This window comes from Mixophyes fleayi, chromosome 6 (assembly GCF_038048845.1).
Source record: "Mixophyes fleayi isolate aMixFle1 chromosome 6, aMixFle1.hap1, whole genome shotgun sequence".
In the NCBI taxonomy this organism is placed as follows: domain Eukaryota; kingdom Metazoa; phylum Chordata; class Amphibia; order Anura; family Limnodynastidae; genus Mixophyes; species Mixophyes fleayi.
Window position 1 is genome coordinate 219,382,924 of NC_134407.1, and position 16,639 is coordinate 219,399,562.

General features: G+C 43.3%; 2 protein-coding genes across 3 annotated transcripts in view; one reads left to right on the forward strand and one right to left on the reverse strand.

The window, feature by feature from the left end:
* The window catches only part of LOC142159791 (uncharacterized), a 1,176,369-nt gene that overhangs the window by 723,061 nt on the left and 436,669 nt on the right, over nucleotides 1-16,639 (forward strand). The window lies entirely within an intron of this gene.
* The window catches only part of LOC142160020 (uncharacterized), a 46,219-nt gene that overhangs the window by 26,314 nt on the left and 3,266 nt on the right, over nucleotides 1-16,639 (reverse strand). Inside the window, exon 3 of the mRNA XM_075214940.1 lies at nucleotides 9,761-11,073. Coding sequence (XP_075071041.1) covers nucleotides 9,761-11,073 — 1,313 coding nt within the window. The remainder of the gene's footprint in view (nucleotides 1-9,760; nucleotides 11,074-16,639) is intronic.

Genomic DNA, 16,639 nt, shown 5'->3' on the forward strand with positions numbered 1-16,639 from the left:
TAACTTTATACTTACGAATCTAGAGAACGTGGACCTTCAATACCATTAGATAGGTAGAATCAGATGTCAGTCAAAATAATTTCCCTGGGATTGGTTATGGGGAAGTATAAAAAGATCACAAATACAGGAAATCAGATGATGCCCTGACAAAGTTTTAAGAAACGCGCGTCGGCTGCATCTCTGGACGCTTTCTAGTAGAGGTTTTGCTACTTTAAATATTATGGTCATCTAAGAAATAATAGATATGTAGCTTTAAACCACTATTAGGCAACATATTAATGGTTGCTGCAGCCGAGTGACAATGAGACGGCTGCTTGAGACACACATAAAAATGAGAGTGTGCTAGCAGGCAGGATTAGCATTGTTGTATCTAATTAATCATTCTGCTGGACGCTCTTAGCTGAGGTTTCATTCCTTAACACAAAAGTGATATAATATAAAGTCACATAAGCCACCACTAGGAATATTACGGTATTTACTACTACCACTTAGCTATAGGCAGATGGCTGCCCAGATGATTGGGTGTGGCACAAGCATGCTGATAAACATGACTGTAGCTCGGAAAAGAGCAGAGAAAGAGACCTTGAAGGCCAAATGTAAGATCTCACAGACGTCCACCTCACACACCCTAAAAAACCTACTTACCACAAGATACTATCCCTGAGAGGTCAACTAAAGGAACTGCTCTCCAAAACCGCAGCTAACACACTACTGTGGTTAAGGCAAAGCTATTATGAAAAGGGGAACAAAGCTGATACCCTCCTTGCACTAAAAAGTTAAATCCCGTCACACCTGCAATCGGATAATGGCCCTAAAGTCAGCAGATTGACCCAAAACAAATTGTTCATAGATTTTGGAACTATTATGCCTCTCTTTATAATTTCCCCCAGCAAAAAATGACCCTGTGCAACATAAAATGGATATTAACACATATCTCCAAACCTGCCATTTCCCAAAACTCACTAGGCCCAACTAAAATCCCTAAATGAATACATAACATTAGAAGAAATAACTGATGCTATCAAAGCGCTAAGCCCCCTGTCACGAAGGGTTCCCTGCTCAATATTATAAAAAATCTCTTGTTCCTATGCTCCTACGCTTATTTAATGCTATGCTAGCTGGGGAGAAGTTCGATGAGGCCACCACCAGAGCTGGGATAGTAGTGATTCCTAAGCCAGATAGAGACCATACAGATGAGGGCAGTTATAGACGGATTTGGTTGATGAACACTGACTTAAAGCAATTTGCAAAATTTCTTGCCAATATGCTTGGTAGAGTGCTTCCCTCATTGGTCCACCTAGAACATGTGGGATTTATACCCAATCTATAGGCCTCAGATAATAGCAGAAGACTTATTGACCTGATACATTTTGCATCCCAATCGGCTCTCCTGGCTCTGGTGGTTGCGCTAAATGCCGAGAAGGCGTTTGATAGAGCTGCCTGGCCTTTCATACAGCGCACCTTAGTAAGCATGGGAATACAGAGAGCCTTCTGTAGAGGCATAGCAGCTCTATACCACAATCCCACAGCTACGGTTCTAGCAAACAGCTTCTCCTCTGCCCCTTCACTATTTATAATTGGACTCATCAAGGCTGCCTCCAATCGCTCCTGCTCTTTGCATTGATAATGGTGCCCTTGACAGCTCACATCAGACCGAACCCGCACATCACAGGGATCAACACAGGTACCCGCGACCACAAAATAGCACTATATGCGGAGGACGTCACTTGCCCAACTTATTTGAAAAAATCCAAACATATAGTGAATTATATAACAACAAAATAAATGCAGATAAATCCGAAGTCCTAGACCTCAATCTGCCCCCACATCTAATACAGTCCCTCAAAGCAAACTATGTCTTTAGATGGCAACCTCAAAAACTTAAATGTTTAGGAATATACCTCACTAAAACATATCCCCAATTATATACAGCTACCATCCCTCACATTATTGACTATCAAAAAAGATCTAACTCACTGGACCAAGCACCTGATCACATGGTTTGGGCACATAACCAGCGTTAAATGAATGAACTACCTAGATTACTCTATATCTGGCAGACTCTTCCCATCCATGTCCCCACCCAAGTTCTTAGGAACTTACAGCAATCATTGACAATCTCTATATGGGATGTGGCTACTCGTACCCACCAATTACTTTCCAGCTACTCGATGCTCGCCCCACTTTGAAACACATGCGTTCCCTCCAGGACAGGAACACTGACTCTTCAGACACTGGACGTAAGACAACCTGCTATTTATGCGGGATATTGCCCCCATGCACTTTCCCTGCATTTGTTGCCTTTAGTACCACATACAGCTTCCCAACCAGGTATTTTATCAATACCTCCAACTTAGACACTACTTTAATTCCCTGAAGCTTACTTTTGCCACTGAGCAACACTCACCTCTGGAAACGCACTGTTGCGATTTCTTCCTGACCAAAGGCCTTATCTCAACTATCTACCAAAACTTGATTCAACTTAATCAGACGCCCACGAATTGGTGTGGGAGCGGGACATGGAGGAGGTTCTGGACGTGAAGGAATGGTCTAAAATTAGGCTTAATCTTGCTAAAACATCTATAGCATGTTGGAGTAAAAGAAAATGCCCTCAAAATTTTCTATATATGGTACTGGATTCCCTCCTGCATTCACTTAGCTTTCCCCAACTCCTCGGATCTCTGTTGGGGGCCCTGTGGTCAGCGAGGCACCCTGCTGCATATAAAGTGAACATGCCCAAAAATACGTTGTTACTGGCAAGAAGTCCACTCTCTTATACTATCCATCAATAACGGTAGCATGTCTGCCTCTGTACTATACATACTGCTACCCAAGCCCATCCCTGATATCTTCCGCCACTTACAAAAGATGATCAGACATATAGTAAATGCGGCAACATGCCTCATAGCCACCCCCACTGCTTTCCGGGCTGTCTGTTTGCCATAGACCAATCACTATGGAGCAACTCCCCCTTTAGCCACAACATATTCCCACCTACTAAACTCTCCCAATCCACTTTCACCACATTATGTTATTCCTAGAGCGTTCACGAAGCAGCAACAGAAGTATGAAACCAAATGTCTTTATTCAGGCAAAATATAGGACAAGTATTCTGTTCTGAGAATATGCAGATTTCGGAAAGCAGGATTAACAGGTATACTCCAAACACAGTTATAAACAGGTGTGATTAATGGCAGGAAATGTCCACAGAAATAACAGGTTCCAGTGAATGCAAATACAGTTTTAATGCAGGGATAAGAATGGTGAGTTACCCAATGCCAGGATGCAAGAGTGTGTCCAGAGAAGCAAACAGAGGAGTTGTGTCCAGTGACCAGGCAGAGATCTGGGCAACACAAGTACAAGCAAAACCAGAGTCCAGGCAGAGTACAGGAAACTAGCATAGGTCGGTAATCAGACCGAGGTCTTGGGCAACGAGAGTTCAAGCAGTATCCAGTATTCAGGCAGAGTTCGAGGTCCCGAGCAAACAAGCATCAACTGTAAACAGGCCAAGGTCACAACAGGAGATTAAGCAGCAGAATAGCAAACACAGGAACAGGGAGAAACCGGCAACAGTCAGGGATCAACGGATGAACTCCACTGAGCACAGGTTGAGGCAGGTATTAGAAACTGTGAGCCAGGTGCAGTTCTAATTAGGCAAGGAGGTTAACCCCTTCAGGCATGGTGCAAGCTCAGGAGCAGAACAACAGCACCTCTGGTGGATTAAAGGTACTGTTGCCACATACAAAACATAGGCAGAGTCATAACACAGAGACTATCCTACAAAACATAGGCAGTAACACATTAGAGACTATTCGCTGGCAGTCATCATCCCTCTACTCTCACTCTCAGCCTAAGCAACTATTGTGAGTGGCGGGAAAAACTTAAAATATGCAAATTACAGTGTCCATGTGGTGAGGAGAGGAATCACTCCTCTCCCACTGCACACCCCATGAACCATAAGGCCGTAATACCGGTCAGTGATAGATGTCTGCAGAAGTCTGAAATGAAACTTCTTGCTATAACTCCTCATACAGGATTGTATGTATCCAATAAGCTGCTTACACACCTCTAGCCACCAAGTCGTGCATGCCTCAAAAAGGGACAGAAAAATGAGACCCTAGAATCTACAGTCAACCAAGCCTCCCCTTAGAGAACCTCCTTCATGTGTCTTCCATTGATGTGATCCGAATTCAGCCGCAATATAAAAAGGCAGAGGAATGTGGAGACAGTGCTTGGTGTCAGGCTGTCAGACCTTAATAGAAGCCCCCTCCCTTCCCCCACAGCTTGCTGGCATTGATCAGAAGCTAATAGTTATATCAACAATCATCTGCTGAGATTTGTACCCATTCACACACCCTCAGATTAGAGTAAAAAGTAAATGATGGCAGTAAGTGGTGATCTGGGCAACGGATTATCTAGTTGTAGGATCCTCTGCAGGATAATTACCAAGGTGCTGTGTGCTTGGGTATTATGAACGCCACCATCTGTTTAGATTCTGTGGTGTAACATGCCTCATCTGCCTATCGAAAATGTTTCTATATAAATGTGTCTATTTAAAACTGCATAGGTGGTCTTGTTAATTGTATAGACCCCGGCATAAGTAGTGTAAGGTCTTATCCTTTTTCTGGAAGCAGTGGAGACCGACACTATGCTGTAAACATCCAAAAAGCATAACTATGGAGAAAGTGGTGTCTAGTAAATTATCCTGCATATACTTAGTGCTTTCAACAAACTGGACTCCACAGATCAAGACATTTCTCAACAATCAAATTGTATTTTGCAGCTAAGTACCTTCCATTTTATAGGTATCTTATTATAGACATTTGTATTATGCTTTATAAAATAGTTGTCTGTCAATCATAATAATAATAATACAAAAATCAACAGGAGTAACACAAATTATGTCTTCATCCTGTAGACTCAGTTTCTTGAATGCCCATGTTAGATGCATCCATTGCAGCCAGTCTTCCTGTCTGACTCAACAGCATAAATTAATTCCATAGAGATTAAAGAACAATTTATAGGTTACTCAGCTAAGCTAATATTTGTAATTCTAGGTTTGATCTTATAGCCTGGGTCTGTTTTAAGCCCCCTTATGCTTCTTTCTTACATTTCACTCCTCCCTCACTTACTTGGGGCTGTCTTCATCCCTTCTAATCAGACAGTGATATGATGCTGCAGGCTAAATTTGCAGTTCCAAAGCCTCCTTGTAGATCAGACCCAACTTTCCAGAAGCTGGAAGCACCTACATAGCTGTAACTAAGGAAGGAAGTTATACACAACCTGCACCTGATACACTGCTATCCTGAGAGGCTTGGCTGAGCCTTCAGGTAAGATACCATCGTCTGGGAATAGCCAAATAGGAAGGGACTCATCTTTTACTACAGAAGACTTCCCCACTGGTCATATAACTCTTACGTGGTACCTCTTGCTGACCATCTAATTAGAGTTATGTCTAATACATCAGATGGTGAGATTACAAATATATAGAGTGCACAGTAGTGACAGAAGTGTAATAGTCAAGAACAGTATGTCTCACTTTAAACTAACCCCGGGTTCAATATTAGGGTGTCATATCCAAATCAAGGGCCTGATTCATTAAGGATCTTAACTTGAGAAACTTCTTATTTCAGTCTCCTGGACAAAACCATGTTACAATGCAAGGGTTGCAAATTAGTATTCTGTTTTTCACATAAGTTAAATACTGACTGTTTTTTCATGTAGCGCACAAATACTTGATAGCTTATTTGTACACTTACATTTAAAGTTGATATTTGTGTGCTACATGAAAAAACTGTTCATATTCAACTTATGTGCAAAACAGAATACTAATATTTGGCGCCGATATGGTCACTAAGTGAAGATAAGCAGAGGGGTATATATTCGTTGTTCTGCTGTGTCTGTGTGAGGACACTAGCTCCAGATGACAACGGCTAGATCACTATTCACTACGACAACACCTTCTCTTAATTCCTGTAAACAGCACACTGCTAAGTACAACAATCTAGCTAGTCTCCTCACCTGGACCACTGTACAGCTTTATCTACTCTGCAATGAGCCCCTCAGTGAGAAGGTCAAGTCAATCAGAACAATATATCTCACCTGTTTGTAGCCTTTATAAAGTCCCTCAGTTCTACCAAACCTTGGCACCAGCAAAGTTTTATTTTGGATTTCCCCGCTTGCGGTTTTAAGAAAACTTGATTTGTTGACTGTACAACACTATTCTACTTTCTTAGTCCTCTTAGTACTAAGAGGCTTGACAAGACATGATGTGTCTCTTATAGCCAACCCAGCCAAAGTGTCTTCGTTGGAGCTACCAGCACTGTGGCATTCTGTTCAGCTGTACTATCTTTGGTGATTGCACACTCTATTCCAATAAATGAATAATGCTTAATCAATATCTGGATATTCTATTTCATTATCAGTATACATTCTGTAAATGTATTATTATCTTTTATTTATAACACACCACAAAAGGTCTGCAACACCGTACATGACATATACATAAAGCAGTGATCAATAACACATTACATAATACATGAAGAATAAAATACAAAAGACCAGACATACTAAATGAATAAATATACAGGTAACATGGTAATGCAGATCAAATTATTTACAGGACAGTGAGTGAGAGTGATGGCAGTGACTAGGGTGAAGTAGGCCTAAGCTTAAGAAAACAGTGCTAGGGTACAGAGACTGATGGAATATTAGAAGGAGGACACAAGGAAAGAGGGCCCTGCTCATGAGAGCTTACATCCTAAAGGAAAGGGAAAGACACAAATAGGATGGTATCAACTGGGGGAGTGGGGGTGAAATTTAGGAGGAACGCCGATATCAGCCTTCATCCTATCTAGGATTGAATAAAGAAATGAGACTTAAGGGGATGCTTGAGACCTTTGCAAAGACTAACCTGATGGAGGTGTGGGAGATCATTCTACAACTGGGAAGCAGCCCTGGCAAAGCCCTGGTTGCGGGAAGAGATAATCCGTGAAATAGTGAGGCGGAGTTCATTGGAAGACCGAAGGGGGCGGCAAGGAGTGTAGGTAGAGATGAGGTTGTAGATGTGGGGGGGGGAAGGGGCATTGATTGAGAGATTTGAAGCTGAGGCATCTAAATTTAATTCTCTAGGCCATGAGGAGCCAATGTAGCAACTGGTGGAGGTGGACATATAGCGATAATAAAGATAGAGTGTCGGGAAAAATAAGGCAGACAGCACCATTCAGGATAGACTTATGAGGGGCATGGTGACAGTTAGTGTTTAATAAGATATTCTTGAAATAGTTTTGGGCCAAAATGATATGAAGGTTTATTCAGCAAAAAAGACAACCCTTATCCAACACGCAGGTCAGGGCTGTCAAGCGCATACAGAGAGTAATGCCACACCTAAAATACTTTTATAACATAATAAAATCAAGAACAGGATATGATTTCGTCACACTGAATAAAAGCTTGAATACATCTTTTCTTGATGCAAGCTCTTCAGAGAAGAACAATTCCGTATACGGTATAAGATCAGCTTTTGCACCTGTGATGTTTTCCTGTCTGTAAACTGCCAGACATTTCTTTTGTTATGTACACACTTTTAAACAACATCCTATACAGCACAAAATTGGCTACACTATAGCAGGCATAAAATTATGACTTTCACTTCCTGTAGGCGAGAGAAATGATTACAGCAGTCAAGGCAAGAGATTACGACGAGAGTAAATAAAAATTGTGGTGGACTCCTTGGTGAGTAAGGGTCGTATCTTGAATATATTCTGGAGGTGGAAGTAGCAGGATTTTGAAAGGGACAGAATGTGAGGCTTGAAGGAAAGGGAGGAGTCTAGGATGACCTTAAGGCAAAGGACTTGAAAGACAGAAAGCATAGAGGTGGTACTGTAGGAGTGGATGAGGACGTCAAGGGAGGAGGTGTAGTGGGAGAAAAACAGGGGGCCAAGAAGGGAACCTTGGGGAACTCTGAAAGGGAAGAACCTGAAAAGGAGCAGTTGATGAGGTAAGAGGAAAACCAGAAGAGGACAGTGTTACAGAGGCCTAAAGATTTCACAGTTTGCAAAAGGAGGGAATAGTCAATGGTATCTAAGGCAGCAGAGAGTTAGAGAAGGATATGAAGGTCATTACTGACCTTACTAAGGGCAGTTTCAGTGGAGTGAAAAACCGGATTGGAGTGGTCAAGGAGTGAGTGTGAAGAGAGAACGGAGGCGAGATGGTTGTAGACAACCCATTTGAGAAGTTTGGATGCAAAAGGAAGGAGGAACATAGGGTACTAAATAGAGAGAGAGGTAAGGACAAGAGATGGTTTTTTGGGTATAAGGAAAACGAGAGCATGTTTAAAGGAGGAGGAATAGGTTGAGGATGTGGGCAAGCTGGGAGCAGGCCTCAAGAAACAGAGAGTGGAGAAGATGGGATGAATGGGGTCCTGTGGGAGGTGGAGGGGGGTGAGGAATAGAGAAGGGTGCAGACTTTATCTGCAGATATCGGAGCAAAGGAATAGAAGGAGGATGGGCTAAGAAGTGGAAGTGACAATGGGGAGGAGGGGATGGAGATATTGTCCACAGAGGAAGTGGGAGGGGACCAGGTGGGGTAAGGCGGCACTGCTGGGAGATGTCTTGACATACTGACTCAGTTTTAGAGTGAAAGTTAGTAAAAAAGTAGACAGCAGAGAGCAAGAAGGGGAGTGAGGGAGGGGACAGGAGGGAGTTGAAGGTGGCAGAAAGGCGATGGGGGTTGGAGGATTGGGAGGAAATGAGAGCCTTACAAAAGGATTGTTCAGTGAGTGATAAGGCCAAACTGTTAGAGGCGAGAATGAACTTGAAGTCAAAAAAATCAGCATGAGTGCATGACTTATCCGCTCTGCACTACGGGAGTATTTTTTAAGACAGCAGGTAAGTTTGGAGTGATATGGTTGAGGTGGGGACCGAAGAAGCTTGATGCTGACAACCGGGGCGAGTCAAGTGCAGTGGTAAGGGTGCGATTATAGAAGGAGACAGACGCATCGGGGCAAGGGAGGAGAACGTGGTAGGATCAATGGTGTCAAGGTTACAACTGTGAGGCTAGACTTAGAGGAAGGGGAAGGTGAGAGGGTGAAAAGATGCTAAGAGAAGAGATGATGGTGGCTGAGAGGGAAAGGTGAATTGATGACATCAGAGAAAGTACCGAGTTGTGAAAAGACCAGGGGCCTGATTAATTAAGGAACTTAAATTTAAGAAATTTCTTATTTAAGTCTCCTGGACAAAACCATGTTACAATGCAAGGGGTGAAAATTAGTTTTCTGTTTTGCACATAAGTTAAATACTATTTTTCATGTAGCACACAAATATCAACTTTAAATTTCAGTGTACAAATAAGCTATCAAGTATTTGTGTGCTACATGAAAAAAAACAGTCAGTATTTAACTTATGTGCAAAACAGAACACTCATTTTCACCCCTTGCATAAGGGGTTAAATAAGAAATGTCTTAATTTAAGTTCCTTAATGAATCAGACCCCAGATCAAGGCAGAAGGAAGAAGTGATGCAAGGGTATAATTTCCAAAAAAAAGAGGGAGTAGTTATGTAGGAACATGCCTATTTGCATCATTTACAAACATAAAAGGCACTTAATTTACAATGTTTATAGTATTCTTGCAACCTGCTTCATATCTATCATCTCACAGAAATTGCTTTTCTTATGCGTCAATTATCTGATGTTTTAAGAGAGATTGTCTGTGTATAAAACTATTTCCACACTCATAACATGGGACTGTTTTTCTCAACTATATGAGTTCTCTGATGTTTAACATGATTGGATTTATCTGAAAAGCATTTCCCACACTCAGAACATGGAAATGGTTTGTCACCTGTGTGAATTCTCTGATGTTGAACAAGCCTGGATTTAACTATAAAACATTTCCCACACTCAGAACATGGAAATGGTTTCTCACCTGTGTGAATTCTCTGATGTAAAACCAGTGCTGATTTATGTGTAAAATAATTCCCACAATTAGAACATGAAAATGGCTTCTCACCTGTGTGAATTCTCTGATGTGAAACCATTGCTGATTTCTGTGTAAAATAATTCCCACACTCAGAACATGAAAATGGCTTCTCACCTGTGTGAATTCTCTGGTGGTTAACAAGACTGGATTTAACTGTAAAACATTTCCCACACTCAGAACATGAAAAAGGTTTCTCCCCTGTATGAGTTAACTGATGTGAAAGCAGATGGGATTTATATGTAAAACATTTCCCACACTCAGAGCATGAAAAAGGTTTCTCCCCTGTATGAGTTATCTGATGTAAAAGCAGATAGGATTTAACTGTAAAACATTTCCCACACTCAGAGCATGAAAAAGGTTTCTCATCTGTATGAGTTCCCTGATGTTTAACAAGAGTGGATTGCTCTGTAAAACATTTCCCACACTCAGAACATGAAAATGGTTTCTCACCTGTGTGAATTCTCTGATGTTTAACAAGATCGGAGCTATCTCGAAAGCATTTCCCACACTCAGAACATGGAAATGGTTTCTCACCTGTGTGAATTCTCTGATGTTTAACAAGATTGGATTTAAATGTAAAACATTTCCCACACTCAGAACATGAATATGGATTCTCATCTGTGTGAATTCTCTGATGTTTAACAAGATTGGATTTAAATGTAAAACATTTCCCACACTCAGAACATGGGAATGGTTTCTCACCAGTGTGACTTATCTGATGTTTAACAAGAACCGATTTATATGTAAAACATTTACCACACTCAGAACATAAAAATGGCTTCTCACCTGTGTGAGTTCTCTGATGATTAATGAAAACTGATTTATATCTAAAACATTTCCCACATTCAGAACATGGAAACTTTGTATCACCACTAGGAGTTGTACTAGGTGTAGAAATATCTGAGTTATTAAGAAAACATGCATCATGATTAGAGGGATCAGATGATATCTGTGCACTGTGAAGTAATTGATCTATAGTTGGAGTAATGGATTTTCCTCCTGGAAAATCTTTTATGATGTTGTTATCTTCTATTTTATATCCTGGAGACAAAACGAGATCTCCCTTTGAGGACTTCCAGCTTTTGTATCCATCTGCTGGAAATAAAGTAGACATTGAGTAGAAGAATTGTGAGTTCAAATTGTTCAACTGATTAATTTCTACTTGCAAACAAGAACACTTCATTACAAATCTAAATGTACAAATATGATGATACCAGGATGTTAGTGTAGGAACCCAGAGGAATATCCTGGTATCTAGGAGTTCAGGATCACACAGGCAAAGAAAAGGTGTGGATACAACTGTACCTTTATTACAGATAAGCTACTGTATTCAGTTATCAAACAATACTTTAAATAACATCCAGTGCTCACCAAACTTCCACCATCACCCAGTGACACCCAAGTGTTCAATAACCGGAAATCGTTTATAAAGAAAATGGGTTTTCTTTACCAGTCCAAGTTATAGGGAAATGATGATGTTCGTGATTAATAAATCAGCAGAGCAAACAAATCTGCAAGTCCAAGAAAAGCTTGTAATCCAAATCATCACAATACTCCCAGGCAGAAATCCTCAGCACAATGGCAGGAGCTGCGACTCCAATGCCAAAAGCATTTAGAAGCAAGTGACACAAACACGGAAGTCTCTCCTGCAGGTCTTTTAAAGGGAGAAGATTTCCCCCAATGTAAAGACTACCCCCCTAATGGGACGGAGATGGGAGGAGAGAGCTGTCATCCCCTCATGGTTTTCCCTCCTGCGGTTTTGGAGCCTAGGGGGTATATTTACTAAACATCAGGTTTGAAAAAATGGAGATAATGCCTATAGCAACCAACTAGATTCTAGCTGTCATTTTGTAGAATGTACTAAATAAATGATAACTAGAATCTGATTGGTTGCTATAGGCAACATCTCCACTTTTTTAATCCCCCAGTTTAGTAAACATACCCCTAGGATTCTAACACAGTTCTAGGGAGAACAATAGCTATTCAACCAGTTGCTGACCAACTTAATCTTGGTTAAGTAACAGAGCCTCCCTGTTTTAACCCCTTCTAGGCATTTGTGATGTCAGAGGGGCTCCAGAGGCTGCTGACTTTTGGTTTGTAAGAGGGGAGTGGTGCCTTGGTCAGGAAACAGTATATCCACCATGTTGTAATCTGATATGATGTTCAGATGAATACATGTAACCCACCTGGCTTTATTTAAGAATAGTGTGGATAAACTTAATTCCATCTTGATAGGTTTTTATTCAGGTAGATTGTGTAAAAAATATGAGCACAAGCATCTTTTCATCCTAAGTGTTTAAAATGACTGACGGGGAAGATGATGGCTGTCAGACCCATCTTGAGCAATTATACAGATAAACACTAGCTTAAAAATAAGATTTTTACTCACCGTAAAATCCATTACTCTGACTCCATTGGGGGACACTGCGAGACATTGGGGTATAGTAGTGGGCTCAGGAGTTCTTGTCACTTTAACTGCTAAGTTTCTGGACTCCTCCCCTACTTAACCCCTCCTCTCTGGAGAAATCCTCAGTTTTGACTAACCAAGAGTGAACTTAAGGAGGTAACATAACCTAGCCAGGTGTTAATAATAAGAACCATAAGCAAAATTTCCATAAACAGAACTATATACAGAGCAAGGGAGGGTGCGCAGTGTCCCCCAATGGAGTCAGAGAAATGGATTTTACGGTGAGTAAAAATCTTATTTTCTCTTCCCTGCCATTGGGGGACACTGCGAGACATTGGGGATATACCAAAGCTTCTTCAAGGGTGGGAATGCTCTGGACCCGCTGCACGCAAAAGCCTGCGACCAAAGCTTGCATCAGCCGATGCAAAGCCCTGAAGTCTGTAAAATCTAGTGAATGTGTGGATGGAAGAACAAGTCGCCGCTCTACACAATTGCTCTGCCGACGCGCCGTGCCTAGCCGCCCAGGAGGCACCCACTGCCTAGTAGAATGTGCCCTCAAAGTCTGCGGAACGGCTAGAGAGGCTGAAACATAAGCCTCATGAATTGTGGACGTAATCCACCGAGCAATTTACTGCTTAGAGGCAGGCCAGCCTCTTTTACTAGCGTCATATAAAACGAAAAGATCTCTGGTCTTTCTAATCTGCGCTGTACGATTAACATAAATCTGTAAAACTCGCACCACATCCAGGGACTGCATAGACCCTTCTGAAGAGTCTTTCTTTCACTTAAAAGCAGGGACAACAATTTCCTGATTCAGGTGGAATCTAGAAACCACCTTAGGAACAAAAGAGGGCTTGGTCCGAAGGACTGCCCTGTCTGTGTGAAAAATAAGAAACGGAGGGTCACAGCGAAGTGCCCCAAGCTCAGACACTCTACGCGCTGAACCTATGGCCAACAAAAATACTGTCTTCCACGTAAGATACCGTAAATCAACAGACTCGAAGGGCTCAAACGGATGTTTAGAAAGAGCCTGAAGAACCAAATTGAGGCCCCAGGGCTCGACAGGATGGCAAAAAGGAGGTTGTATTCTCAAGACACCCTGCAAAAAAGTCTTTATATCTGCATATTCTGCAATCTTTTTCTGAAAATAGATCGAAAGGGCGGAAATCTGCCCCTTAAGGGAACTAAGCCGCAAACCCTTCTGAACGCCGGCCTGAAGAAAATCCAGGACACGGGAAATCTTAAATCTAGAGGAATGAAGACCCCTAGACTCATACCACACAATATACCTCTTCCACACTGTATAATAAATGGAAGATGACGCAGGCTTCCTGGCCCTAATCATGGTGTTTATGACCTCTTGAGAGAAACCCTTAGCCTTAAGTATTAGGGTTTCAATAGCCAGGCCGTCAAAGCCAGGTGATCCAAACCTTGGTAAAGGAATGGACCCTGAACCAGGAGATCTGCCTGCATGGGAAGCCGAAATGGAGGAGCTCCTGCTAATAACAGCAGATCGGAGAACCACGTTCTGCGTGGCCAGAATGGAGCTATGAAAATTGTGGGAACTTTCTCCCTCTTCACCTTCAATCATTGGAATGGGTGCAAAAATGTACACTATCCAGTACTAGCAATGGGCTGACATGGCATCCACTATTTCTGCCTCTGGGTCTAGTGCTCTTGCGCCGTAGCGCGGTACCTGATGGATCCGACTGGACGCCATCAGGTCTATCTCCGGACAACCCCACCGCTCCACCAGTAGGGAGAATACCTGACTGTTTAGAGCCCATTCCACGGGATGGAGAGTGTGTCTGCTGAGAAAATCTGCTTCCCAATTTTTCACCCCTGGAATGTGAATGGCTGAAATCCTGGGGACCTGGTGTTCTGCCCACGCTAGAATGCGTCTGGCCTCTCGCATAGCAGCCGCGCTGTGAGTGCCCCCTGATGATTTATGTACGCTACCGTGGTGGCGTTGTCCGACTAAATCTGAAGAGGTTTTCCTCTTAGAAATTCCTGTGCTCCTCTTAGAGAGTTGTACACTGCTCTGAGCTCCAGAATGTTTATTGGAAGGCGTAATTCCTGAGGGGACCAGAGACCCTGAAGCCTCAGGGTTCCCGTTACTCCCCCCCACCCCAGCAGACTGGCGTCTGTTGTGACTAGAGTCCAAGACCATACCTGCAAGGATTGGCCTCTCTCCAAGTTTGATCGGGACGTCCACCAGACCAGAGATAGTCTTGTGGCTGTGGACAGACAAACCATCTGTTTGTCCAGATTCGTCTGGGCCCCTGACCACTTCCGCAGGATCTCTCCCTGAAGTGGACGGGAGTGAAATTGAGCAAAAGGGACTGCCTCGAATACCGAGACCATCGTTCCCAGGAGCTTCATGCAACTGAGAACCGATACACTCCTTTTCCTCAGTATGGCTCTGGTCTTTGTCTGCAAAGCTAGGACCTTTTCTGCTGGAAGATAAATTCTCAGAGACTGAGTATCGAAAAGCAAACCCAAGAAACGCATCTGCTGAGCTGGCACCAGCGATGACTTGGGCAAATTCAACACCCAGCCGTGATTCTGAAGAAACTGCATAACAGTCTGAATCTGTTGGGATAAAAGGGCCGCCGACGGTGCCTTCAACAGAAGGTCGTCTAGGTAAGGAACAATTGTTATGCCCTTCTGGCGCAATAGCCCGGCCATGACTGCCATGATCTTGGTAAAGACTCTGGGAGCAGTAGCCAGGCCAAAGGGACTGAAAGTGCGCCCTTCCTACCGCAAAGCGAAGGAGCCTCTGGTGTCCCTCCCAGATCGGTACATGTAGGTATGCATCCTTGATGTCTAATGATGTCAAAAACTCCCCTTCCTCTATCCCTGCTATCACAGAGCGTAGGGATTCCATGCGAAATTTCTGAATCTTCCGCTGCTTGTTTAGTGACCGAAGATTCAGGATGGGCCTGAAGGATGCATCTGGCTTTGGCACCAGGAAGAGGTTTGAGTAAAAACCCCGCCCCTTTTCTAGCGGAGGGACCTGGACTATTACCTGAGCCGTAAGGAGCTTTTGTATGGCTTCCTGGAGTGCTACACGTCTGAGGGGGCAAGAGGGAAGAGGAGTGACGAAGAACCTGTGAGGAGGGGAGCGAGCTAAATCTATAACGTAGCCCGTGGGACACAACTCCTCGGACCCAGAGATCCGTCGTGGATCTCCACCACTGATCCCTGAATCGAAGAAGACATGCCCCCACCTGATGCTCCCCCTGAAGAACTAAGTCACGCGGAGGGCTTGTCTGCTGGACGAGCAGAACCTCTCCTTGCTGAACCTCTACCTCCTCTGCCTCTACTAGCCGATGATCTGGACCCTGAGGAATCTCCTTTATTAAAGGCACTTCCCCCTCGGGAAAAACTCCGAAAGGAACGAAATCTACCCTGACGGGGTCTGTTTGAAACCGTGGATAGAGCCGTACACTTTCCTCCCGTGGTCTCCTGAATAACCCTTTCGAGCTCTGCCCCGAATAGAGTTAGTCCGTCAAAGGGTAAATTCTCCAAAGCTCCCTTAGAATCAGCGTCCACAGACCAAGTCCGTAACCATAGGTTACGACGAGCTGCTACAATAAGAGCCAAGGCCTTGGCATTTACTGAAACTGCATCCATGGCAGCATCCGCCACATACTCCGAAGTTTCTAGTACATGCTCTGCTAGATTTACTAGCTCTGCACGCGGAGTATTATCTCTAAAGCCCTTAATCAAGGCCTCCATCCATAAGTGCACTGCCTTGTTGGCCCATGCTACAGCCATATTAGGCCTAAACAGGCTTCCCACAGCGGTATAAGCTGAGCGAAGAGCCATATCACACTTCTTATTAGTGTAATCCTTAAGGGTTATCCGCTCTTGGACAAGGATAGCTGAAGACGAAGCTAACCGGGCTACCGGTGTATTCACCTTAGGCAAAGTCTCCCATTTTACTGTGTCGTCAGGAGGCAGAGGATAAAGGGACTTAAACTTTCCCGGCGTCCTAAACTGCTTATTTGGCTTCTGCCAAGCCTCAGCAATAATCTCCAACACTTCTGGAGAATGCGGGAAAATTGCTAACTGCGCCTTAGGTTTCTTAAATAAGGATATACCCCTAGGCGCAGCGGGCTCCGGATCAGCTAACCCTAACGCATGCCTGATCCCCACAATAAGACTATCCACGCTCGTGGACCCAGGGTCAGACTCATAGAAAACCTCCCCTACTGAGTCAATATCTACTTCCCCTTCCTCAGCAGAGGA